The sequence below is a fragment of the Muntiacus reevesi genome, chromosome 2, assembly GCF_963930625.1.
Source record: "Muntiacus reevesi chromosome 2, mMunRee1.1, whole genome shotgun sequence".
Taxonomy (NCBI): Eukaryota; Metazoa; Chordata; class Mammalia; order Artiodactyla; family Cervidae; genus Muntiacus; species Muntiacus reevesi.
In genome coordinates this window covers 277,320,300-277,344,280 of record NC_089250.1, presented here as the reverse complement: position 1 = coordinate 277,344,280, position 23,981 = coordinate 277,320,300, and the positions used below count along the sequence as shown (strand labels likewise).

Below are 23,981 nucleotides of genomic sequence, written 5' to 3'. Positions count from 1 at the left end.
CCCCCAGATTTGCATATAAAGAACTGGAATGCAGCGTTAAGAGGCAAGGGCCCAGAATACATGGGAGATTTCAGAGCAATCCCCACAGCGGAATTTATTTCCCTCCTGTTTTTACCTCCTGTCTCTTACCCCTTGCATTATGTAAAGATTAAAATGCTGACACATGTCGTTGTATGGCAAAAACCACTACAATATTGTAATTAGCCTCCAACTAATAAAAATAAATGGGGAAAAAAACTAATGAATAAAAGCTTTTGACACTTCCTGCAATAAATAAATAAAATGCTGACACGGGATTGGGGAAGAAAGAGAGGAATCAGATTAGACAGATGATAATCTGATGCAGAGTTGATTGGACTTGCCTGAGGGTGTGGCGGTTAAGAACCCGCCTTGCAGTGTAGGGGTTGTCGGTTCGACCCCTGGTCCGAGAACTCAGATCACACATGCCACGTGACACAAGAAAGATCCCTCAGGCTGAAGTACAGATGATGAACGTCTTCTTAAGGGCAGATACTTTAAGCCTCACCCAGAGGAACTAGGGGGAATGAGGATGCTGACTGCCTTGGTTCTCACAGCTATAGCAGGGCCACAACCTCACTTCCTGGAGGTTTGTCTCTCTTCCGGACAAGTCCGTTCAGCATTAGCAAGTCCAGCGCTCAGCCTGAACCCGGGATCATGTCCGTGGTTCCTCCCTTGCTGCTCTGTCTTGGTCAGTCGGGGAGAGAGGGTTGGGTGCAAATAGACGGCTAAGGAGGGCAGGGCTGGGGGTTCTTTAAGGCTGGGCTGTTCTCACCGGGTGTTTCTTTCTAGGGCTGTGTCTGAGCCAGAGCACTTGGACACAGAAGGGTGAGTGTTCTGTGTGAGACTCCTGAGGACCCAGCAGGATTTAAGCCAGGCATCAGCTCTCTTGGCAGCTGGAAAGAGGGGACTCAGACTCTAGACTGGGGGCTGTAAGAGGGGGAGAAATAGAAGGGTGAAGGGAGAAACACTTGTGTGTCTATCACCTGTTCCCTGTGTTCTAGGAAATCTCCCCCCGCCTCGTATCACAGCTCTGCCTGGATCCATAGTTCCACCTAGGAGTCTTGTGACCCTCCTGTGTCAAGGACCTAAACAAGCTGAGCGGTATAGGATATCAAAAGTGGGAAGCCCTGAGCTCATGGACGAAGAGGAACAGATCACACCCAGGAAGACCAACATTATGAGTATCACAGAGATGACAATAGACAAGACAGGGCTGTACCACTGCTCCTATCAGAGAGGAGGCCACTGGTCCCAGTTCAGTGACCCCCTGCAGCTGGTGATGACCGGTGAGTGAGACAAGGAGGCAGCAGAGCCGGGACGGACCCCTCTGCCGAGGGAAGGACCAGGCTTTGGGGACAGGAAGCAGGAGGACCGAGCCTTGTACTTGGGGACGTCTCCAAGATGATGCCGAGAGTCTTCCTCAAGGGGGTGGGGGGCAAGGAGGGGAGAGAAACCAGAGCCATGTCAGCTCCCAGGGGACAAAAAGGGACAGTGCACAGGTGACCTTTCCCTTCATCACTGAACTTCCTTCCTTCTCAGGAGCTTATGACAAGCCCTCCCTCTCCAGCGTGGCTGGCACAGCGGTGGCTCAAGGGGAGAATGTGAAGTTGCAGTGTTTCTCCAAAATCAACCATGCTGTATTTATCCTCACCAAAGATGGAGATCACATCACCCAGAAGCAAAGCTCCACCCCCCAGCACGGAGGACACCAGACCATCTTCCTCTTGAATCCAGTCTCCTTCGCACAGGCAGGGACCTACAGATGCTATGGTGCCTTCCTCGACCACCCCTATGTGTGGTCTCAGCCGAGTGACCCACTGCAGCTTCAGGTCGAAGGTGAGGAGGAAGCCCAGCCCACCCACCTGACCCCCACCCTGGGCGCTGACTCTGTGCAGTTAAAGCACTGGCTGGGGAAGAGGACCGCGAGATGAGGGTGTGGGAACACCATCAGCTTAGACACGCATCTCTAAGGGACGGGCCGGGGACAGGCCATGCGGGTCCCTGGGACTCTGGGAGGGGAGAGCCTGGCTGGGTGGAAATAAGGAAGACCTCTCCCACTTCACCTCTGTTTTCAGGAACCACTGACTCTCCCAGCAGCACACAGCCCAGATGTGCAACTGGTGAGTGACTCAGCTTAGGTGGAAAACTGATACGAGATTCCGTGTGCCCTTCTCTCTGACCCAGAGTGTTAACCACATGGATGCAGATGTATTTGTTATATATTATACATATGTACGTATAAGTTTGTCGCTCAGTCATGTCCCACTCTGCAACCCCGTGAACTGTAGCCCGCCAGTCTCCTCTGTCCATGGGATTCTCCAGGCAAGAGTACTGGAGTGGGTTGCCATTCCCTTCTCCAGAGGATCTTCCTGACACAGGGATGGAACCCTGGTCTCCTGCATCACAGGCAGATTCTTTACTGTTTGGGCTACAGGGAACTCCATGTATATATATGTGTTTTATATATGTATATATATACATACATACATAAATATATAGCTATTATTAAATATCATATATGCTTTGCAGAAAAATATTTATATAGATTATATTAACACATGTGTTATACGCATTTTCATTTTTGTCAGAATAAAAATGTGTCACATAATGACTAGTTGGGAAAAACAGAGTCACACAGTGTAAGAATAAAACTGACAGAAAGGGCTAGTGTTTCAGAAGAGAACTCAAGGAGAAAGTCCCTCATGGGTCTATTTTCAACAGACACTGGGATGAAATCCGAGGGCTGATCCTTGTAGAGAGCGCAGGACAGGCAGAGGAACCAGCCCTGGGCCAAGACCCAGAGGTCAAGAGGCACGCAGGAGCTCACGGGTAACAGATGTCAGGGTGTCTGCTGGGAACGGTCGAATCACAGGGGAACACCGAGCGAGGAGCAGGCCGGGCTCAGGGCGGGGACTGGCCGCCTCCAGAGCCCCAGTCCTGTCTTTCTTGATCCCAGAAGCCCCCGCCGGTATCAGCACAGCGCCCATAATGTAGGAGGAAAGAAAGGTGCTTAATTGCTTACCCCGAAGGGGTGGGCTGGGCGGGCTTCCCACCAGGTCCAGAGGTCTGCAGAAATGAGCTTGGGTTTTAGGGTCCTTTAGGGGCATGGACGGCTTCCCAGGTGACTCAGTGGTACAGAATCTGCCTGCCAAGCAGGAGACCCAGGTTCAGTCCCCGGGTCAGGAAGATGCCCTGGAGAAGGGCGTGGCAACCCACTCCACTACTCTTGCCTGGGAAATCCCATGAGAAGGAGCCCATGGAGGATCCTGGTGGGCCACAGCCCATGGGGTCACAAGGACACAGCTGACAGACTAACCAACAACCACACAGGGGTATCGGCACCTTATGCCTCTTTCCCCACAGTGCCTGCCGCTTGGCGTCCTTCTATGGAGACTCAAGTCCGCCTGAGCCTGGCTGCCCTGCTTCTCCTGGTCATGGTCGTCCTGTTGGCTGAAGCCTGGTGCAGCGGGGCGGAGTCCCTTTGTGGTGTCCGATGAGCCCCCGCCCCAGTGGACTGACGAGCGCCGATGACCCTCCGCTGGCATCAAAGCACTGTGCCCCTCTGTGGGGCGGAAACGGCGCTGGGCCACACATCCGGTACAGCCACCTACGCGCTTCCTGTGGAACCGGAAACGGAAACGGCTCCCTAGGGGCACCGCGGATGAGGGCAGCCCAGTGTTACTTCCCCTTCGGTTCTAGAGAGCAGAAGCCTAAATCTGTCCCCAAGCCTCCACTACTTGCTACTTTCCCGTTGCCGTTCTTGCCTTTTCCTGCTTCTAGACTCGGCCTGCGTTCCCTGTCGTGTAGCCCCCTCCTCCAGACCCAGGAGGGAGCGCCGCTTCTCCTATCTGACCTCTGCTTCCTTCCTCCCTTCTTGCCTCACACACCCCCACCCTCCTGCTTCCCTTTTAACGAACACTTGTGGGGACTTGCCGGGGGTCCAGTGGTTCAGAATCTGCCCTGCAATGCAGGGGATATGTGTTTGATGCCCGGTCAGGGAACTAAGATGCCACAGGCTGCAGAGCAGCTAAGCCTGTGAGCAGCAACCAAATGAATAAATAAGAAAAATTATATTTTAAAAAAGGTCATGTGACTACATTGGGCCCTCTGTGACAACCTGCGATAAGCCCCCACCCAAGAACCGTAATCTCACCACATCTCTAGTATCCCTTTTGACGTGGAGGTTCTGGATAGCTTTGCAAATCTGTAATTAGGGGACTATTACTCACCTTACCTCCTGGAGATCACTGAGTCTGATCTTTGAACCAGAAATCCTTGCTCTTATGCCCTGTCTCACAGGAGAGACTCGGAAATAAGCACGGTTTTTTGTTTTGCTATAAGATTTAAGTCTTTATTGAATTTGTTACAGATGTGTTTCTGTTTTACGTTTTGGTTTTTCGGCCACAAAGCATGTTGGATCCTAGGTCCCCGACCAGGGATTGAACCCACAGCCCCCGAATTGGGAGGTTAAGTCTTAACCACTGGACGGCCAGGGAAGTACTTGGGAACAAATGTTTTAACACTGTTTACAATTTAGAAGAGGACATGATTCAAAACAGCGATGATGCTTAATAAACTTTGCTTATGTGTAATGTGTAAATTCCTTAGAGTGGTTGTTCTTGCAGGGTAGGAAACGGGTCTAGAACCAGAAATGCTGACTTTTTTTTTCTTCAATATAGCCCTTATGAAAGTGAAATGCGCTCAGTCGTGTCTGACTCTCTGCGGAAATTAAAAATGATAGAAAGCAAGTATAAAAGCATGAACATTTATATTGGTTGGTTGGTTTGGGGATTTAAGTTACACAGATGGTTGTGATGTTAGCAAATTTTCCTCCTTGGGCTTGGGGGTTCAGAGTTTTGTTTTTTTGTTTCTGAGAAAAAACATCTTTCAAAGCATGAGACTAAAACAACAGAATCACAGAAAGGCTAACTCACCCCCTGTTACAGTTGAGCTGATGGAATAGTTTGGGGGCTTCTTAGCTCCAAGCTGTTTTTGCTGCTGCTGCTGCTGCTGCTAAGTCGCTTCAGTCGTGTCCGACTCTGTGGGACCCCATAGACAGCAGCCAACCAGGCTCCCTTGCCCCTGGGATTCTCCAGGCAAGAACACTGGATTGTGTTGCCATTTCCTTCTCCAATGCATGAAAGTGACAAGTGAAAGTGAAGTTGCTCAGGAGTGTCTGACTCCCAGCGATCCCATGGACTGCAGCCCACCAGGCTCCTCCGTCCAAGGGATTTTCCAGACAAGAATACTGGAGTGGGTTGCCATTGACTTCTCCGCCAGGCTGTTTAAATAAATAATAAATACCCTTAGACTGAAACCTCTGTGGATACCGCACAGAAAGACAGAGAGACTAAGTAATCACGTGCTCTTCAGCCTCACCTCTGCCCCAAGACTCGACTCAGCTGTCTGCCATTGACTGCTGTTCCCTCACTAAAGTCCCCTCCTTCTGCCTGTTCCTTACTTTTTCCTGTATCAGTATAGGCATAACATTCCTTGGGTGTTTTCTCTGAATGCCTTCTCAGAGTTGGCTATGTGTCTGTCATGTTCTAAATGACAACTGATTTCTGTAAAGTGGTAAATATATATCATGAGTCAATTGCTCTCTTTGCAGTCACTCAGTTCTGCTCTCATAGGGCTTCCCAGGGAGCACTAGGGCTAAAGAACCCACCTGCCCACGCAGGAGATGGAAACGACCCAGATTCAGTCCCTAGGTCAAGAAGATCCCCTGGAGAAAGAACTGCCAACCCACTCCAGTATTCTGTCCTGGGAATTCTCATGGACAGAGAGGAGCCTGGTGGGCTACAGTTCACGGGTCAGACAAAGGGTCAGACCTGATGAGCACACATACAGCACAAAAGCAGTAGCAATGATGTATGACCATATGAGCAAGACCATAATCCTATAAAACCTGGTTTGAAAACGCAAAAGTGTGAATTTTAACTCATTTTCATGGGTTACAAAATGCTAATTTTCTTTGTCGTTTTTTTTTTCATCACTTAAAATTCCTGAGGCCATGCAAAAACAGACAGTGGGTTTTAGAACTCAGTAGTCCTCTCTCACAATCTTTTCTCCAAACAGTTGAGTCCAAGTAACTTGAGAGCAAAGATATGCTAAGCAAAGTGTCTGGAGATGGTTCTCCTAGAAAGTAGTGATGGGGGTGTTCCCAGGATTCCGTTTCAATGCCCTGGGATGGAGGGAAAGAGGTGGGGAGGAGGAAGAGAAATGATACAAAGATAGAGGGCATTAGATAGTGACAGATAGATAGATAGGTAAGCAAAAAATGATATATATAAATAATAGACAGGCACTTCCCTTTGGTCCAGTGGCTAAGACTCTGTGCTTCCAATGCAGGGGGCATGGGTTCAATCCCTGGCCAGGGAACTAAGATCCCACATCCACAGGGCATGACCAAAATTAAATAAGTACATATAGTCTATTTTCAGGCTGTCTTAAAAAATAAAAATAGGGAATTCCTTGGTGGTCCAGTAACTAAGACTCCTTGCACCCAATTCAGGGGACCTGGGTTTGGTCTCTGGTCAGGGAACTAGATCCCACCTGCAGCAGCTAAGAGTTCGCCTGCTGCAACTAAAGATCCCGTGGGCCACAACTAAGACCTGGTACCATCAGATAAACACACAAGTAACTGGATATTTAAAATAAAAATGAAATAATGGATGATTGCTTGATAGATAGTAGAGAACGAACAGATGGCAGATAAATAGCAAAGAGATTACGAATACATAAATGATATCTAGATGTAGATATAAATAAGTGATTGCTGTTGCTGTTACTCACTAAGTCGTGAGTCCACAGACTGTAGCCCACCAGGCTTCTCTGTTCTGGGATTCTCCAGGCAAGAACACTGGAGTGGGTTACCATTTCCTCCTCCAGGGGATCTTCCCAACCCAGGGACAGAACCCACATCTCCTGCATTGCAGGCAATACTTTACCACTGAGCCACCACGGAACTCCATAGATAGATGATAGAATTAGATAAATAAATTGTAGGTAGGTAGATGATAATAAATGATCGATAGATAATAAGTGCATGATTGATACATGATAAATGATAAATAAGTAGACAATGAAATGACACATAATGATAAATAGGTATGAATATGTGTATTCTCCACAGTGTCAGAGGAAAGAAAGCCCTGTCTAACCTCGATGGACACAAGTTGGAGCAAACTCTGGGAGACAGTGATGGACAGGGAAGCCTGGCATGCTGCAGCCCATGGGGTCTCAAAGAGTCGGACACGACTGAGCAACTGAACAGCAACCTCTTGCTCTGAGTTGGAACCTTCAGTCGTCTCCTCAGTCTTCAGGGAAGCCCTCCTGAGCCACGGGCCTCTGACGTTTCAACTCCGACACCATGGTTCTCTCCCCCCAGCCGTGACCCAGTATGCCCACAGAGGAGAATTCAGATCAGTGTCTTCGTGGTGTCAGCTACGTCTGAATGCCCCACTCCCAACCCAGGAGGAAGAGGGAGTGAACTGCTTCACTACAGGGCTGAGAACTGAAAGCAAGTGCACAGCTTCCTGTCAGTGTCGGTCACTCGACGGAGCAGCGTGTCCTTCATCAGAGAGCAGGGCTGGGGCAGTGGGCAGCCTGAACTCGGGATCATGTCCGTGGTTCCTCCCTCTCTGCTCTGTCTTGGTCAGTCGGTGGGAGAGGGTTGGGTGCAAATAGACAGCTAAGGAGGGCAGGGCTGCGGGTTCTTTAAGGCTGGGCTGTTCTCACCGGGTGTTTCTTTCTAGGGTTGTGTCTGAGCCAGAACACTTGGGCACAGAAGGGTGAGTGTCTCTGTGATACTCCTGAGGACCCAGCAGGGTTTAAGCCTGATATCAGCTCTCTTGGCAGCTGGAAAGAGGGGACTCAGACTCTAGACTGGGGGCTGTAAGAGGGGGAGAAATAGAAGGGTGGAGGGAGAAACACTTGTGTGTCTATCACCTGTTCCTTGTGTTCTAGGAAATCTCCCCCCGCCTCGTATCACCGCTCTGCCTGGATCCATAGTTCCATGGAAGGGTGCTGTGACCCTCCTGTGTCAAGGACCTAAACAAGCTGAGCGGTATAGGATATCAAAAGTGGGAAGTCCTGAGCCGATGGACAAAGAGGAACAGATCACACCCAGGAAGACCAACACTTTGAGTATCGCAGAGATTACAATAGACAAGACAGGGCTGTACCACTGCTCCTATCAGAGAGGAGGCCACTGGTCCCAGTTCAGTGACCCCCTGCAGCTGGTGATGATGGGTGAGTGGGACAAGGAGGCAGCAGAGCCTGGACTGACCCCTCTGCCGAGGGAAGAACCAGGCTTTGGGGACAGAAAGCAGGAGGACCAAGCCTTATCCTTGGGGAGGTCTCCGGGATGATGCCGAGAGACTTCCTCAAGGGGGAGTGGGGCAAGGAGGGAAGAGAGACCAGAGCCACGTCTGCTCCCAGGGGAGAGAAAGGGACAGTGCACAGGTGACCCTTCCCTTCATCACTGAAGTTCCTTCCTTCTCAGGAGTTTATGACAAGCCATCCCTCTCCAGCGTGGCTGGCACAGCGGTGGCTCCAGGGGAGAATGTGAAGTGTTTCTCCAAAATCAACTATGCTGTATTTATCCTCACCAAAGAAGGTGGAGATCACATCACCCAGAACCAAAGCTCCACCCCCCAGCACGGAGGACACCAGACCATCTTCCTCTTGAATCCAGTCTCTGCCACACAGGCGGGGACCTACAGATGCTACGGTGCCTTCCTCGACCACCCCTATGTGTGGTCTCAGCCGAGTGACCCACTGCAGCTTCAGGTCGAAGGTGAGGAGGAAGCCCAGCCCAACCACCTGACCCCCACCCTGGGCGCTGACTCTGTGAAGTTAAGCACTGGCTGGGGATAGGACCAAGAGAGGGGGCTGTGTGAGCGCCATCGGCTTAGACGCTCATCTCTAAGGGACGGGCCGGGGACCGGCCATGCGGGTCGCTGGGACTCTGGGAGGGGAGAGCGTGGCTGGGCAGAAATAAGGAAGATCTCTCCCACTTCACCTGTGTTTTCAGGAACCACTGACTCTCCCAGCAGCACAGAGCCCAGACGTGCAACTGGTGAGTGACTGAGCTTAGGTGGAAAACTGAGACGAGATTCTGTGTTCCCTTCTCTCTGACCTGGAGTGGAACAGGGCCAGCTTTTTAAGAAGACTTCTGATGTCTTGGGGCATGGAGAACACAGATATAGCAGGTAGGGCTGCTCTCCCTAAGGGAAAGGAGAGGATTAGAAAGTCTACGGATTGCAGGTAAAGCCAACAGGATCCATAGATACCAGTTATCAGTGATTTATAATTGACAATACTCTAGAATTCGTAGCCTCACCACTGAGTTCTGCTCCCAGAAGGGTTAGTCTGTCAATAACAGCTCAGAATAATCCAGACGACCAGGTAGCCTTGGTCTCTGGGGGCTCGTCCCTAGGCTGCACTGAGGATACACCAGTCATGAGAGCTGTTCCTCCAACAAATTCCCTGTTGTCTTTCCCCTCCTCTTTCCTTCAGGGATGTAGACGCAAACTCCATACAGGATTAAGGGCTGTGGGGTTAAGGTCTTCTGTGGTTGTAACCACTGTCACTTCTTACATCTTGAGAAGAATTTAGTATGAACTTGCTTCCTGTCCCAAGACATGTCTCAGAGTCTGTACTGTGTGTGTGTCGGGGGGGGGTGGGGGTGGGGGTGGGTGTACACGCGTGTGTGTGTGCGCATGTGTCTGCGCGCATGCATGTGTGTGTGCACGCACATTAGTGTGTATGTGTGCATGCATGTGCGTGTGTATGTGTGCGTGCATGCGTGTGTGTGCGTGTGTTGGGGGGCCATTCATAGGCAGATGCCTATACGGAGCTTGCAAAGCTGGAGGGGTCCTCAGGAGGAGGGGTTTGCCCTTGGACTCCTCGCTCTTGAGTTGACCATGCCCTCCTAGAGGTTAGGCAAGGGCAAGAGAAAGCGAGGAGAAAGAAAGGTTGGGGAGAAAAGGCGTCCCTGTTCTAGGACTTTCTCAGAGAGTAGTAATAGTCTGCTTTGAAATGGGCATCCCCTATTTCAAAGTCAGACGGGGCACAAGGCGGAGGGCCTGAAGGCCCTGGGGAGAGAGAGAGGATGCGAGGGAATGGGGTTTCACTCACCCTTGTGACCGGTGGATGAAAAGCGGGCCGCTGTGTGGATGTCAGTCCAGCAAGGCAAGTGGAGAGTCCTGTCCCGGAGCTCGTCTCAGTTTCCCGGCAAGGAGAGGCGCCCACCCAGCTGTGGTTGATCTTCCCTCCTGGGTTTTGACACCAGAATTGAGGCGAGTGCAGAGAAAGAGAGAGGGAGCCGGGCAGTCAGGCAAGAAAAGGAAATTTATTAGAGGGAAAAGAGGGGTGACTGGCTCCTAAGGAGAACCAGCATTCTCCGTTTCTGATGGAGTCCTTCTTAGACCCCACCAATGAAAAATTCTCTGAAGGGATGGTCATGTAGCCAGAGGTCTGGAATCTCTGGTCTCGCAGCTTTGAGAAGATAGGTGCCAGTGAGATAAGAGGATGCCATTTGGACAATTTGGTCAGTCTCATAGATCGCTGTATGACTTTATTCTTTGTTTGCGAGGTCGACATAATGAGCCACCTTATCAATGAGACCCTATGTGGGCCCTATAACCTATGAGATGGATAGAACCTTGATTGGAAAACTGGGGGCAGGCGGGATAGGGGTGTGAAACGTGTGCTGTATCCAGCTCACAGCCTATTTGTTTTTTAAAATATATAAATATTGTTTTCTGTATTGTAATCTGGCCAACACAGAAAGGATTCGTTTTGCTGTCTGTGGTTGCTTTGGTGTAATGAAATGCGTAGTTTTCCTATACATTTCCATATGATGGCTCAAGTCAGTTCTTGGAAGGAGCCCTCCCCTGAGCTTGGCTAACACCACATTCTTGATTCACCACCGCTGGCTCTTTTCTGAGCTGTGCTTCCTCTGCACCAGCGGTCAGTAAATCTTTCCTGTAATAGGCCAGTTACTCAGTGGGTGGATAGCTGGTCTCTTTCTCAACTGTTCAACTCTGACCCTGTGCACAAAAGCAGCCACAGACGATATGCAGGAGCAAGTGAGCCAAGGTAAAGCTCTGATGAAAGGATAGATACAGGCACTGAAGCTTAAATTTCAGTTCGTTTGCACTTGTCGCAAATTTTATTCTTCTTTTATTTTATTTTTGGATTACAGTTTTAAAATGTAAGTCTATTCTGAGCTCGCGGGCCACAAGAAAACACAGGTGGGTGGGGGTTTGGGCCATGTGTCATCACGTGCTGATTTCTATAAGGATACAAATTTCCATTTCCGAGCAGCTTCTCATTTATATCTTTATTGGATTTGTTAAGATGTTGCTTCTGTTTTATGTTTTTTTTGGGGGGGTGGCGGGGTTGGCCACAAGGCTTGTGGGATCCTAGCTCCTCAATCAGGGATGGGACCCACACCCCCTGCGTTGGAAGACAAAGTCTTCACCACTGGGCCTCCAAAGAAGTCCCTCCAAGTGCTTTGTTATCTATGACTTCATGGAGCAAGCAAACGAGGTGGTCAAAGCTCATTCCTCTTTTCTAAGAAAATGGGTCAACAATTCTGAGCTTGGGGATTGTGGTGGGGTCTGAGGAAATACTCAGAAACCGTGGTGTGTGTGAAGGTTCTTTACACAGCGTGCCTGCTCCAGCACCGTGTCCTCTTTTGCAGCCCCGTCTGGCAACCTATCCTCCCAAGACAGACACCTGGGCATCTGGATCGGCGTCCCGGTGGCCGCGGGTCTCCTGCTCCTAGTCGTCCTCATCCTCTGTCTGCGAAAAGCCAAAAACAGTAGGTCCTTGAGAGCAGGAGGGGGCGAGCCTGTGCAGAGAACCCTGGGGCACATATCCCACTGGGGAAACGGGGAGGGGCATTTGCTGGGGGAGGGGCTGAAGGGTCTAGAAGCAATGAGGGTGGGCTGTTTTGCTGGTTCACGCTGTGATTGTGGTAACTGCCTTCCAGAAGACAGGGCTGGGGGGAATCTGCAGCCACCCCCCCGCCCCGAAGACGTGACCCTCCCTTTGTTATGTTCATTAGATTGTTGTTGTTTTTGCCATGTCATTTTTCATTATCAAAGATGAAAAGATGAGGAAATGCAATCAGGGAAGATGAGCTGTAAACACTCTCTTAAGCTGCTGGTGGATTCACAAACATAGTGACTATGGCATTATTTACAATATTACAAAACAATGTCATAAAACAATATATAACCCATATACCGAAACAGTGTCGTAAAACAGGATATAAACCACACACAAAGGTACAGCTCACATAGTCATTTAAAATATTGTTTAGGAAACACCTCTAGTGACAAAGAGAAATGTTCAGGCTATAGTGTTGTGTGTTTAAAATTACAGCTATAGAGAACAACTAGCAGTGATTAATGGGGGGTAACTAAGGGGTAGGGGGCTGAGAGGTACAAACTAGTAAGTATAAAATAATCTACAAGGATGGGACTTCTCTGATGGTCCAGTGGCTAAGACTCCGCATTTCCAATGCAGGCAGCACAGGTTTGATCCCTGGTCAAGGAACTAGATCCCACATGCCACAACTAGGGATAAAAAAAAAAAGATCCCAAATGTCCCAACAACAAAATGAGGAATGTGGCAATATTTTATAATAACTGTAAATGGAGTTTAACCTTTAAAAACTGTAAATCTTTATACTGTATACCTGTAAACTTATATTGTATATTCAACAGTACTTCGGTTTTTTAAGAAATGACCCTCTCTTTGTTCGAGCTGCTGTAACAGAACACCATAGACCGAGTGCTTCAAACATCCAGCATTCATTTCTGACAGCTCTGGAGGCTGGGAGGTCCGAGATGTGGGTGCTAGGATTCAGTTCCCGGTGAGGGTTCTCTTGCAGACGGTCACCTCTCCTGGCGGAAAGAGCGAGCTAGAGCTCTGGCTGAACATGCGAACCCCACCCTCAGGGCCCCATCGAAACCTCAGTTCCCGCCAGGGGCACCATCTCCAAACACCAGCACGCGCAGGGCCCCACTTCAGCAGATGAATTTGGGGGGGAGTGGGGACACAGATACACAGTCTATAACAACCTGCTCTTTCCCTCTAGATGCTGCGAGGAAAGAGAGACACCCAGAGGCAGCTGGCCAGGTGAATGGACAGATAAGGGCTTCCTCCTCTAGACTGTCCCTTGGACCCCCGTGTCACACCCCCATCTCACATTCTCCCTTCCTTCCTCAGGCCTCTGAAGCTGCGGACCCGCAGGAGGTCACCTATTCCCAGGTGACCTGCCATGTCCCCCACCAGGGGACTGCTGGGACACCCTCCTGGGTGCCCAGACAGACCCAGAGGAGTGAGTATGTGACGCTGGCCTTCAGATAAGCCAGGCACCAGGGCCAGCACTTCATCTGGGCGGCAAAACTCACAGCTACCTCTGGTAGCTCCCTCCTCTAGAACTGAGGTTCCAAACCTGAGAATCAGCCTGGTTGAGGGAGCCCACATTCCTTGGAAGATCCTGCTACCCTCCCCCCAGAAATCGAGAGACCTCAGTAACATCATCCAATCAGTCCCAGAATCTCTAATTGCCCAGGAGTTCCTGAGACCCTCTGAAGTCGTCAGAAGAGCGACAGGGTAATATTTTGTAAGTTTTCATCATTCATTAATTAAATGTTGATGTTGTTCAGTCTCTGTCGTGTCCGACTCTGCAACTCCATGGACTGCAGCATGCCAGACTCCCCTGTCCTTCACTGTCTCCCAGAGTTTGCTCAGATTCATGTCCACTGAGTCGGTGATGCCAGCCAACCGTCTCATCCTCTGACGTCCCCTTCTCCTCCTGTCCTCAATCTTTCCCAGCATCACAGTCTTCCATTGAGTTGCCTCTTCCCATCAGGTGGCCAAACTGTTGAAGCTTCAGCTTCAGCATCAGTCCTTCCAGTGAATATTCAGGGTTGATTTTCTTTTGCCATGACAAGGCTGTGATCCATGAAGGGGATTAATTAAGTAAGTGTACTTAAATCCTCTTGGGCACCAGGTTTTATGCTACAGCCTTCTGAAAACAAAAGCTGAGAATGTTCATAACCCACTATAAGAAATACTAAAGGAAGTTCTTTAAGCAAAGAAAAAAATATACCAGATGAAAATTTGTATCTATATAAAGGAATGAGAAAGGGCTGAACATTGGCTTTTAAGGAATCTATCAGAAGTCTTGAGTGATTGATAGGTAATTCTGATAGTTTTTTGACGTTTACTCTAAAAGTCTCCACTTTGAGGCTACTGGGCGCCAATTAACTGAAGATTCATGAAAATAACTTTGAAATCGGGTTTCCTGTTCAAATAAGTCCTCAGATATAAATACCCTCACTCTCATTGTTTCTGTATGATTGGTGCTTTTTATTTTGCAAATTGACTATTTGTAGGAGCACAGGAAAGATCCTGAAACCACCCTTCTTGTTGAAGAGTTTGTTGTCTAGGGCAGGGGTCAATAAATTAGAACCCACAGGTCAAATCTGGCAAGTCATCTGTTTTGTACCATAGCTGTCACATTTTTACACTTTTCAATACTTTTTTGCTTTTTGTGGGTTTCCCTGGTGGCTCAAACGGTAAAGAATCCACCTGCAATGCTGGAGACCTGGATTTGATCCCTGGGTTGAGAAGATCCCCTGGAGAAAGGCATGGCAACCCACTCCAGTATCCAGTATTCTTGCCTGGAGAATCCCATGGACAGAGGAGCCTGACAGGCTACAGTCATGGGGTCACAAAGGGTTGGACATGACTGAGCAGCTAAAATATACATGACACAAAATTTACCTTTTTAACCATTTTTAGGGACCCAATGGATGTCAGTGGTTAAGATTCCACACTTCCACCACAGGGGGCATGAGTTCAGTCCCTGGTTGGGGAACTAAGATCCTGCAGGCTGCAGGGCATGGCTAAATGAAAAAGAAAAAAAAAGTTTTTAGGTATAAAGTTAAATGACATTAAATACATTCACATTGTTATACAACAGTCACCGCCACTGCATTTTGTATGGTTGAAAAAAACCAAAAGAAGAATACTTTAATTGTTTTGGTGAGGTGTAACTGATTTAGAAAGAGCTGCACATATTTTGTGGGTACCATGTGATGAGGTTGGATAAATGCAAATGACATGATACCATCACCACAATCAAGGCACTGAAGTAAAGTCGCTCAGTTGTGTCCAATTCTTTGTGACCGCATGGACTAGTCCATGGAATTCTCCAGGCCAGGATACTGGAGTGGATAGCCTTTCCCTCTCCAGGGAATCTTCCAAGCCCAGGGATCAAACCCAGGTCTCCCACATTGCAGGCAGATTCTTTACCAGCTGAGCCACAGGGGAAGCCAACTAGACGTAACCACATCCGTGAAGTCCAAAGGACCCCAAATAGGATGAAAAAAGTAATATTTTTATGACATGTAAAAAATACTTGAAATTCAGACTTCAACCTCCACAAATAAAGGTTTATTGGAACACAACCATGCATGTTGATTTATGTATTACCTATGGCTATCCCCCCACTGTAATTCCTGTAGCATTAAGGAATTGCAGCAGAGACCAGATGGCTCTCAAAACCTAACATATTTACTCTTTGGCCCTTGACAAAAACATCTGCCAGCTTCTGGTTTACTACAAATGTTCTAAAACTTCAGTTTCAATAAGAATTATTGGGATGGGAAGAGGGCATGGAGGAGGAGGATTAAACGTTGGTTCTATGGCTTCTTCAGCCAACCAAGGACAGTACTCAGGAAATGGTTATCATTTATAAAAAAATCCCACTTATTTCTAATACAGACAATTAAGAGGCACCCACTTAAAGAGATGTGACGCTGATACTGTGATTTTCAAGACTGGCTACATATTCTGATAAACTAAAAAATTATTTTAAATCCTGGGAACCAGATTCCCCACTCTCCCACCCCCTGGAAAAATCTCTTGGAATGGGACCTCAGCAATAAAATTCCTTAAGTCCCCCAGGTTATTCCCATGTACAGCCAAGACTCCAAACCCATGATGTAATGTGGCAGTTAGGGGATTGTTGATATGTAAAGGAATGGCATGACTGTGTTCCAGTAAATTTTTATTTACAGAAACAGGAGAATGACCCTCAAGCTGCAATTTTACCAACACTTACATTGGACCAGGGATTGTCAAACTATGCTTCGTGGGCCAAATCTGGCCCATCGCCTTTTTTATTTTTATTTTTTTTAATTTTTTTTTTTTTAAGTTTTTCAAAAGTTTAATGGAGCCAATATATAAATTGTGTTCTGGCAGACGTGAAGACCTGCTTTCTCTTACCAAAGAAAATGGCACATATTTTATCAAAATTTGACAATCCACAGTAAAGGGTACTGAGATTCAGAGCACCAACTAAAACAAAAACCACCAAAAAAAATTTTTGTCACTAACCTTGAGAGAGGAACTACAACCAAGGCATAAAGGGGAGATTAAATATGTGTTCCTCAGCCTCAAAAACCTTTAGGAAGGAGTTCTGACCTCTTGTGAGCAAAGCTTCACACCGTCAAACCCAATTCCAGAATCTAAATTTACAAAGATAGAAAAACAAAGATAACTCCAAATGCATTTCTTGGTATATTCCAAAGGGAAGTGTAAAGTATTGAGAATACATAGGCTTGCCCATTTCCAGTATAATGATAAACTGTTACAATTCTTCCCATCCATCATATTAAAAAAAAAATCCACTTTTGAAAAATTTGGAAACACCTCACTTTCATTCCTAGGTTTAGCATGGAATTGACTTTCTTTAAATAAGGGCTGTATCTATAGTGAATACAGAACTCCAGTTCACACATTTCCATTCACATCCCACCCATCAATGAATATTATGGTGAACTTAGCAAAATTTCTTCAAAGATTATTAAATGGCTGGAGAAAATTGCAAAAGTTAACAAAGTGCTGTGAGTAATTACTGGAAAAACCCTTACACTGATTTGCAATAGTCTTTAAAGGATAAAAAACAGGAAGTAACTGATACGGAACTGTAAGTTTGCAAGGAAATATTTTCACTGTCCTACTTGAGATAGATAGATAGATAGATAAATAGATATAATAGTATGATAGAATAAATTACAGTACCTGGCAGGCTGACATCAGTTCTTCATCTATAAAAAGACTACCATTCAAGATATTAAAAATGAAGATGAAACATGCTCTAAAAATTTGTAGCTACAAGAGGTCTTATATTTACTCAAAAGAGGAATCTATTGAGAACTTTTATTTAGGTCTAACCTAACATCTAGAGGACTTCCATGCGATTCCATCTTCTCCCAGAATGAGATTCCAAACTGCACTTTCTAGGAGAGGGATTTGGAGAGTTGGGTTTTGCTATTTAAATTGGGATCACATTATTAGCAGACGAAAGACCTTTCTCTTTCACCCATTCCAACGGAAACTGCACAAAGCAGAACATTCATGAAAAACGTAAAACAGAATATGAAAGACTACAGTGCCGAGCGTCCCCCACCACCCATCTCCCTCTCACTAATACTGAACCAAAAAGGAAGCCCGTTCTCAAGAGTTCGTGACCTCTCTACTTCAGGTCACCATGAATGCAGTCAACATGCTTACATTTACCATAAGCATAGTACCCTGCTTGGGAAGTAGTACTTGTCTTAAAAATGAATTATTTTACGCCTACAGGGTTAATTGGGGGAGTGGGGCAATTTAATATTGCTACTTTTGGAGCACTAACACACACAAAGTGAATCCAATAAAGTTCTGTGTATTGATTCAGTATTAAGTACTAACTGCATGGCCATCCCAGCACCTCTTTACATCACACAATCACCAGAATTATAGACTGCTTCAAAAACTAAAAAATAGGGCACAGTTCAATAATAATTCAGAGTTGCACGCTGTTACTAGAGAGAAACCAGGTGCGTGGTACAGTGCTGCTGCAAAAATGGAAGCCTGGAGATTTGACGAGGAAGCCAAATCGTGTGTTTTAGACAATTATAGGAACCTGGCAATACTGCTAAAGCAAACTACTCAACACAGCAGGAAATGGACCCTCCCCCCCACCCCCAAAAAACCATTCTATACCCAAATAAACATCTGATATTTCCTTTCCCTTTGAGAATAAATACAGTTAAGGTCACTTTTAGCCTTGAAACGGATATATGTTTGCCTATGAGGACCCTACAACGCGGCATCTGATGTCCTCTGCTAGGATTATAGTTTTAAGAAAGCCACAGTTACAAAGGGCATCTACTATAAATACCTAGAACTTTCTTTTTATGGCAACCACTATAGGATTCACTTGTCTTAAACAGTGAACAATGGAAGATGGCCTCATATGTTTCCTTTGCAATAATAGTAATATGTTGAGGATCAAGTGGCTTTCAAGCAGCATGGTGGGTGTGGAGAATGTCTGCAGTTTACATCATTCTGTTGCGTTTATGGGTTGGTGAGTCTGTAATGACATCCCCACACTGGGCTGAGGTATGCTTTCCAGTTCCACCTTTGTCCAAGTGGAGTGCCATTTCTTCTGATATGAAAGTGTTCAAATCGACCTCATGGAGTCCCCTTCTCCTTCGACTAGCATTCGATCCACTGCTTACATGTGTAGGAGCCTGGGGTACTCGAACGCGCGCTTATACTAGACATTGCACCACGAAGCCCATGCAGAGCTATGGCTTCCCGGAAGGCTTGCACATCAGTCTCTACAGATGAGCTAGTTTCCGTTGAAGCAGCTCGGTTAGGGGACACTACAGTCACTCTTGGGGGAGCTCTAGAGTTTCGTGGCGGAGGAACCTTTCCACACAGGAAGCTGATCAAATCTTCTCTACGAATAGTTCTTCTGCGCTTTTTAACCCAAGCCAACACATCCTTATTGCGGCGCTGATAGCCAATCTGAATTCCAATATCAAAACTTCGCCGATGAGTATCCACTCTTTCTTTGTAGAGGTTCGTGACAGCGGTAGCTGCGTTTCGGAGGGGAACCCACAGGGAAAGTCCTGGCCGCTGACACACCCGGTCTTTGTAGAGCTGGGCCACGGCGGTGGCCGAGCTCTGGAAGAGGTGCCCCAGCCTCTGTTGCTTCTGCTCGGGCTGCGCGGCGGCCGCCGCCTCCTCCTGCAGCTCCGGGGGCGGCTGCTCGGCCTGCCCGCCTCGGCCAGGCACTGCCGCTCCCACTTGGAGAACCGGTGCTCGGGCCCGCGCTCCTGGATCTCGGCCTCGCCCTCCTCCCTCCGCTCCTCCATCCTCCGCGGCCTCCCGCGGCCGCGTCCTCCTCGGGCGGGGCCCCCGCGGGAGCGTCGTCGTCGAGCGGCCCGGCGGCGGCGGCTCCCCGCGGCGGCCCAGGCCTCCTGCACCCCGACGGCCTACGAGCCCCGCCCCGTGGCCCCGCGCTGCCCGAGACGACCCCCTCCCCGGGCCTCCCCACCCCCGGGCCCTGCCGAAGGTCGCCGCGGACCGGATCAGGGCCGCTTCCCCTGGCCTCGCCGGCCCGAGCCCGTCTGCCGCCCGGCCAGGCGCCGCGGCCTCCCTAGGGCCGCTGCCGCCGCAAGCCGCCTAGCCCTGCGCGCAGCGTTTTGTTTTTTTTTTTTTTAAATAAAGCTTTATTAGAACATGTCTGTGCTTACATATTGGCTGCTTTTTCACTTTGATAGCAAAGTTGAGTCTTTGAGGCAGAGAACTATAGTGCACAAAGCCTGAAATATTTATTGTCTTGTCATTTACAGAGGACGTTTGAAAAACATCCTGGTCTAGTACAGTGAAGAAAGTTAGGTAGACAGAATACTCTGTAACAACACATGCATTGAGTCAGGTTATCTGAAGTGATTTTTAGAAATGGGGTCGTGGAAATTAGGATGAACAGAAATCAGTCACAGGGATCATAGCAAAGGACCTGTGGGCATAAAATGCACAGAGGATATAATCCCAGGATTCAGTCATCAACACGAGGTGGTTGTTCTTGTTAATTCGCTAAGTCATGTTCAACGCTTCTGTGACCCCGTGGACTGTAGCCTACCTGGCTCCTCTATCTATCATGGGATTTCCCAGGCAAGAATACTGGAGTGGGTTGCCATTTCCTTCTTCAGAGAACCTTCCCAACCCAGGGATGGAGCCCGAGTCACCTGCATTGGCAGGCAGATTCTTCACCACTGAGCTGCCAAAGGAACCCTCATCATTACGTACACCTTGTATATTATACATACAACTTCTATTTTTTAAATGAAAATGTAAAAACCCACCATCCCTTTGATAAAAAGTCATCGTAACTTTTGATAAAAAGTTATTGCAACCTTGCCCCCACGTGTTAGGAACCACAAAACTTTGCTTGGGTTGAGCACCAAGTGGATAGAAATGTGAAAAGAGAAAGAATCAGCTGAAACCAGCTTCAAACAAATCTTGAAAATTACATTCAGTCTGCATTTTACAGAAAGGGGGATTGGGGATCAGGATGGGGTTTGAATAGAGAAGTGACAAGATCAGAACTGCATGTGAGAAAGAGCTCCCTGGAGGTTACCATGGAGACTGGACAGGAGGGGAGGAACTGAGAGAAGCAAGCTCTTTAAAGATCGAGGGAACCCATGTCAGAGGTCAGATCTGATCCACACAGGAAGGAAGGGGTAGATTTCAAAGCTCTCCAGAAGATAGCGAACAGAAGCTGCACCACCTGACTGGTCCCTGTGGTTGAGTCAGAGGAAAAAGTTGGGGGAGCATCAACTGATGCCGAATTTTTGGAGAGCAGTTTGCAACGTGTCTCAGAACTGAAGATGTGGGTCACTTTTGACTCAACAAGTCCATTTTAGAAACTTGACTTCAAGAGGTCATTACACAACATGGAACTGTTTTCTCAGGAAATTCTCAGTTCAGGGTCCTTTAAATAAGCAATTACCCTCCAATTAAAAATAAATTTTTAAAAAGAAAACAGGGGGGGAAAAAAGGAAAACCATACATGTATATTAACCTGAAAAATTGGACTGCCAGTTATTTCAATGGCAAAAGTGTGTTTATACAGAATTAGAGAATTACAGTTTAGGGTCTATGGCCACGGGGACCCATGTTCCCAAAGGGCAGGAGAGGACCACTTTTATAGAGGGGCCTAGGAAGCTGGGCTGCAGTAAACAGTCGTGGCTTTTCATTGGTTGAGTTGTTACCAAGAAGAGGGGTCTTCCTTCTTCCTGTCATGTGAGCTATCAGCTCAGGGTGTGGGGGCGCCCCCTTCTGGTCTCTTCCAACTCCAGTTAATTGAGGTTTCTGTTTATCAGTTTTTTACACGCATTCACAAACACACAATTAGCAGCATATGTATGCACACATGAACATGTACACAAACACAAAAATTACATAAAGGTAGATCTTGGGAATAATAAAGATAGTTATGTACATGACCAAATGGAAAACTCTTCAGTTACTTAAGTCATGCATAGATTTATGTATTTATATAGTATTTAATATGTTATCCACATTATATATACAAACATAGAATTATTTATGCATATATTTGAATATGCATGTTTATATATTTATATTGTGTATAGTATATTATACATGTAATATATTATGATAATCTATTGTTTATAATGTATTTTTTAATGTGCATGTGCATAATTTAAATGATTGAGTAGTTTTCCATTTCATCATTCACATGATTCTACATATAACTCATGTTCATACATTTTATTTAGATATCTATAGATGTCTGAGGGCATTCCCAGGTGGTGCTAGTGGTAAAAGAATCTGCCTGTCAGTGCAGGAGGCACAAAAGACACAGGTTCGATCCCTGGGTCTGGAAGATCCCCTGGAAGAGGAAATGGCAACCCACTCCAGTATACTTTCCTGGAGAACTCCATGGACAGGAGAGACTGGTGGGCTACAGTCCATGGGTCACAAAGAGTCAGACATGACTAAAGTGACTGAGCACACACATCTATGGATACAGATATGAACAGAGGCAGATGTGGACATGTTAGGGATATAGTTTTAAGGAGAAATAGCAGGATGCGGAATCAGGAGGATGTAACCTTTCTATAAAAATAAATCTGCTTTAAAGTATTCATTGCCTCATTTTTTCATGTCTACAAAGTCTTACATAAAAAATATACTTTTGCAAGATGGCTAGTTCACAGTATCTAAAAGAGCTAAAATATTTAGCCATTAAAAGATTTATTATGTATCACATTATTAAATAATATGGTTTACCTGACCTGTGTGTAAGGGCCTCTGACTACAGTGTTTCAGGGTCTGCATAAAGTACAGGTTCTCCTTTTCTGGATTTAAGGTAAAAGGAAGGCCTGCTTCCCAAAACTGATGCTCAGAGGATATCCAAACCTTTGAATCCCTTGACCCCTCCTTTCTTTAAAAGCCAGAGGTCCTGGACTTCCCCGGTGACCCAGTGGTTAGGAATCCACCTGCCAGTGCAGGGGACATGAGTTCAATCCCTGGTCCAGGAAGATCCCACATGCCACAGAGCAACTAAACCCATGTGCCACAAGTACTGAGCCCACGTTCTAGAGCCCATGAGCCACAAAAAGAGAAGCCCACACACTGCAACAAAGAGTAGGCCCTGCTCACCCTAACTAGAGAAAGCCCAGGCACAGCAATGAAGATCCAGCACATCCAAAAATAATAAAAAAAAATGTTTAAAGCCAGAGGTCCCTCTCCTGTCCTCTAGTCCAGACCTAACCCGTACGGTGGCCAATAGACACATGTGGCTATTGAAAGCAAGGACTGTGGCTAAGGTCAGCTTAAATGTCCTCCAAGTGTGAAATACCGAATTTTGAAGCCTCAGTACCAAATGTTGAAGGGAAAATATCTCAACTGTTTTTATATTGACTACAAGTTGAAATAATACTTTGGATACATTGAAGTCAATATATTATAAAAATCAATTTTATTTAGTTCTTTTTACTTGTTTTATACGGCTATTAGAAAATTTTAAATTATAATCATGGTCAATATTGCATGTTTGCTATATTACTTTAGTATGTTAAGCTATTTTATTGTATTCAATTTATTGTATAGTATATTTTCACCGTAAGACTTCAGTTTTGAGCAGATAGGCGGAGGTGGGGAGAGAGAGATGTATAGATATATTGGTTCTAAAAGATGAAGACTTCAAAACCCAAACTTTTGAAGTCTTAATATAAATTGACAGAAATTAATATTGCAAATATTAACGTTTTATGCAATAGTGTAAAGCTGATGAACTAGGTTCCTGATGCAGTTCTTGTGTTACTTATACTGAATGTGAAATGTGGATGGATTTTAATATATCTGGTTTGATGGGAGGAGGCAACTGATCAACAGCTGAAGGTTCTAAGCAGTGGTTCTCAAGCTTGACTGCAATTACAGTCATCTAGCGGGTCTTGTCTCCTGAGAAAACTCCATGCAGGTCAAGAAGCAGCAGTCAGAACCCTGTGTGAAACAGCTGGCTTGTTCAAGATCGGGAAAGGAGTAGGACAGCGCTGTCTCTGTCACACTGTGGTGTAACCTATACGCTGAGCACATCATGCGAAATGGCGGGTGGGTGAGTTACAAGCTGGAATCAAGATAGGCTGGAGAAACGTCAGCAACCTCAGATATGCGGACGATACCACTCTAATGGCAGAAAGCAAAGAGGAACTAAAGAGCCTCTTGATAAGGGTGAAGAAGGGAGTGAAAGAGCTGGCTTAAGACTAAATATTAAAAAAAAAAAAAAAAAAAAACTAAGATCGTGATATCTGACCCTGTTACTACATGGCAAATAGAAGGAGAAAATGTGGAATAGTGACAGATTTCCTCTTCCTGGGCTCCAAAATCGCCGTGGACAGTGACTACAGGCATGAAATCAGAAAAAAATTGCTTCTTGGCAGGAAAGTGATGACAAACCTAGGCAGCGTGTTGAAAAGCAGAGACCTTGCCGACAAAGGTCCACATAATAAAGGCTATGATATTCCCAGTGGTCATGTACGGTTGTGAAAGCTGGGCCA

At 46.7% G+C, this 23,981-nt stretch overlaps 2 protein-coding genes and 1 pseudogene across 4 annotated transcripts; 2 read left to right on the top strand and 1 right to left on the bottom strand.

Annotated features, from left to right (window-relative positions):
• Positions 1 to 163: 163 nt before the first annotated feature.
• LOC136157668 (leukocyte immunoglobulin-like receptor subfamily A member 5) lies at positions 164 to 4,675 on the top strand. The gene is made up of 7 exons (XM_065919483.1): positions 164 to 171; positions 576 to 709; positions 811 to 846; positions 1,023 to 1,307; positions 1,561 to 1,857; positions 2,097 to 2,141; positions 3,385 to 4,675. The coding sequence occupies exons 1-7, from the start codon at positions 164 to 166 to the stop codon at positions 3,516 to 3,518; spliced, it is 939 nt and encodes a 312-aa protein (XP_065775555.1). The 3' UTR covers positions 3,519 to 4,675.
• A 2,765-nt stretch (positions 4,676 to 7,440) lies between these two features.
• On the top strand, positions 7,441 to 13,708 carry LOC136161758 (leukocyte immunoglobulin-like receptor subfamily A member 5). Of its 3 annotated transcripts, none has more exons than XM_065926821.1 (8): positions 7,441 to 7,677; positions 7,779 to 7,814; positions 7,990 to 8,274; positions 8,528 to 8,821; positions 9,059 to 9,103; positions 11,735 to 11,854; positions 13,139 to 13,179; positions 13,270 to 13,708. In XM_065926821.1, exons 1-8 carry the CDS (start codon positions 7,644 to 7,646, stop codon positions 13,408 to 13,410), a joined length of 996 nt encoding a protein of 331 aa, XP_065782893.1. In that variant the 5' UTR covers positions 7,441 to 7,643; the 3' UTR covers positions 13,411 to 13,708. The 3 variants fall into 3 exon arrangements, with proteins under 3 accessions (XP_065782893.1, XP_065782892.1, XP_065782894.1); XM_065926820.1 differs by having other exon boundaries at positions 13,139 to 13,191; XM_065926822.1 differs by lacking the exon at positions 7,779 to 7,814 and having other exon boundaries at positions 13,139 to 13,191.
• Positions 13,709 to 18,440: 4,732 nt separating this feature from the next.
• On the bottom strand, positions 18,441 to 19,265 carry LOC136158956 (HUWE1-associated protein modifying stress responses 1 pseudogene; annotated as a pseudogene).
• Between the last annotated feature and the right edge of the window lie 4,716 nt (positions 19,266 to 23,981).

Bases quoted from the DNA above. Each gene is read 5' to 3' on its own strand.
- LOC136157668 (XM_065919483.1), top strand. The intron at 710-810 runs GTCAGTCGGGGA...GTTTCTTTCTAG, and splicing joins TCCCTTGCTGCTCTGTCTTG to GGCTGTGTCTGAGCCAGAGC. The intron at 1,858-2,096 runs GTGAGGAGGAAG...CTCTGTTTTCAG, and splicing joins ACTGCAGCTTCAGGTCGAAG to GAACCACTGACTCTCCCAGC.
- LOC136161758 (XM_065926820.1), top strand. From the start codon at position 7,644: ATGTCCGTGGTTCCTCCCTCTCTGCTCTGTCTTG. The intron at 7,678-7,778 runs GTCAGTCGGTGG...GTTTCTTTCTAG, and splicing joins TCCCTCTCTGCTCTGTCTTG to GGTTGTGTCTGAGCCAGAAC. The intron at 9,104-11,734 runs GTGAGTGACTGA...CCTCTTTTGCAG, and splicing joins AGAGCCCAGACGTGCAACTG to CCCCGTCTGGCAACCTATCC.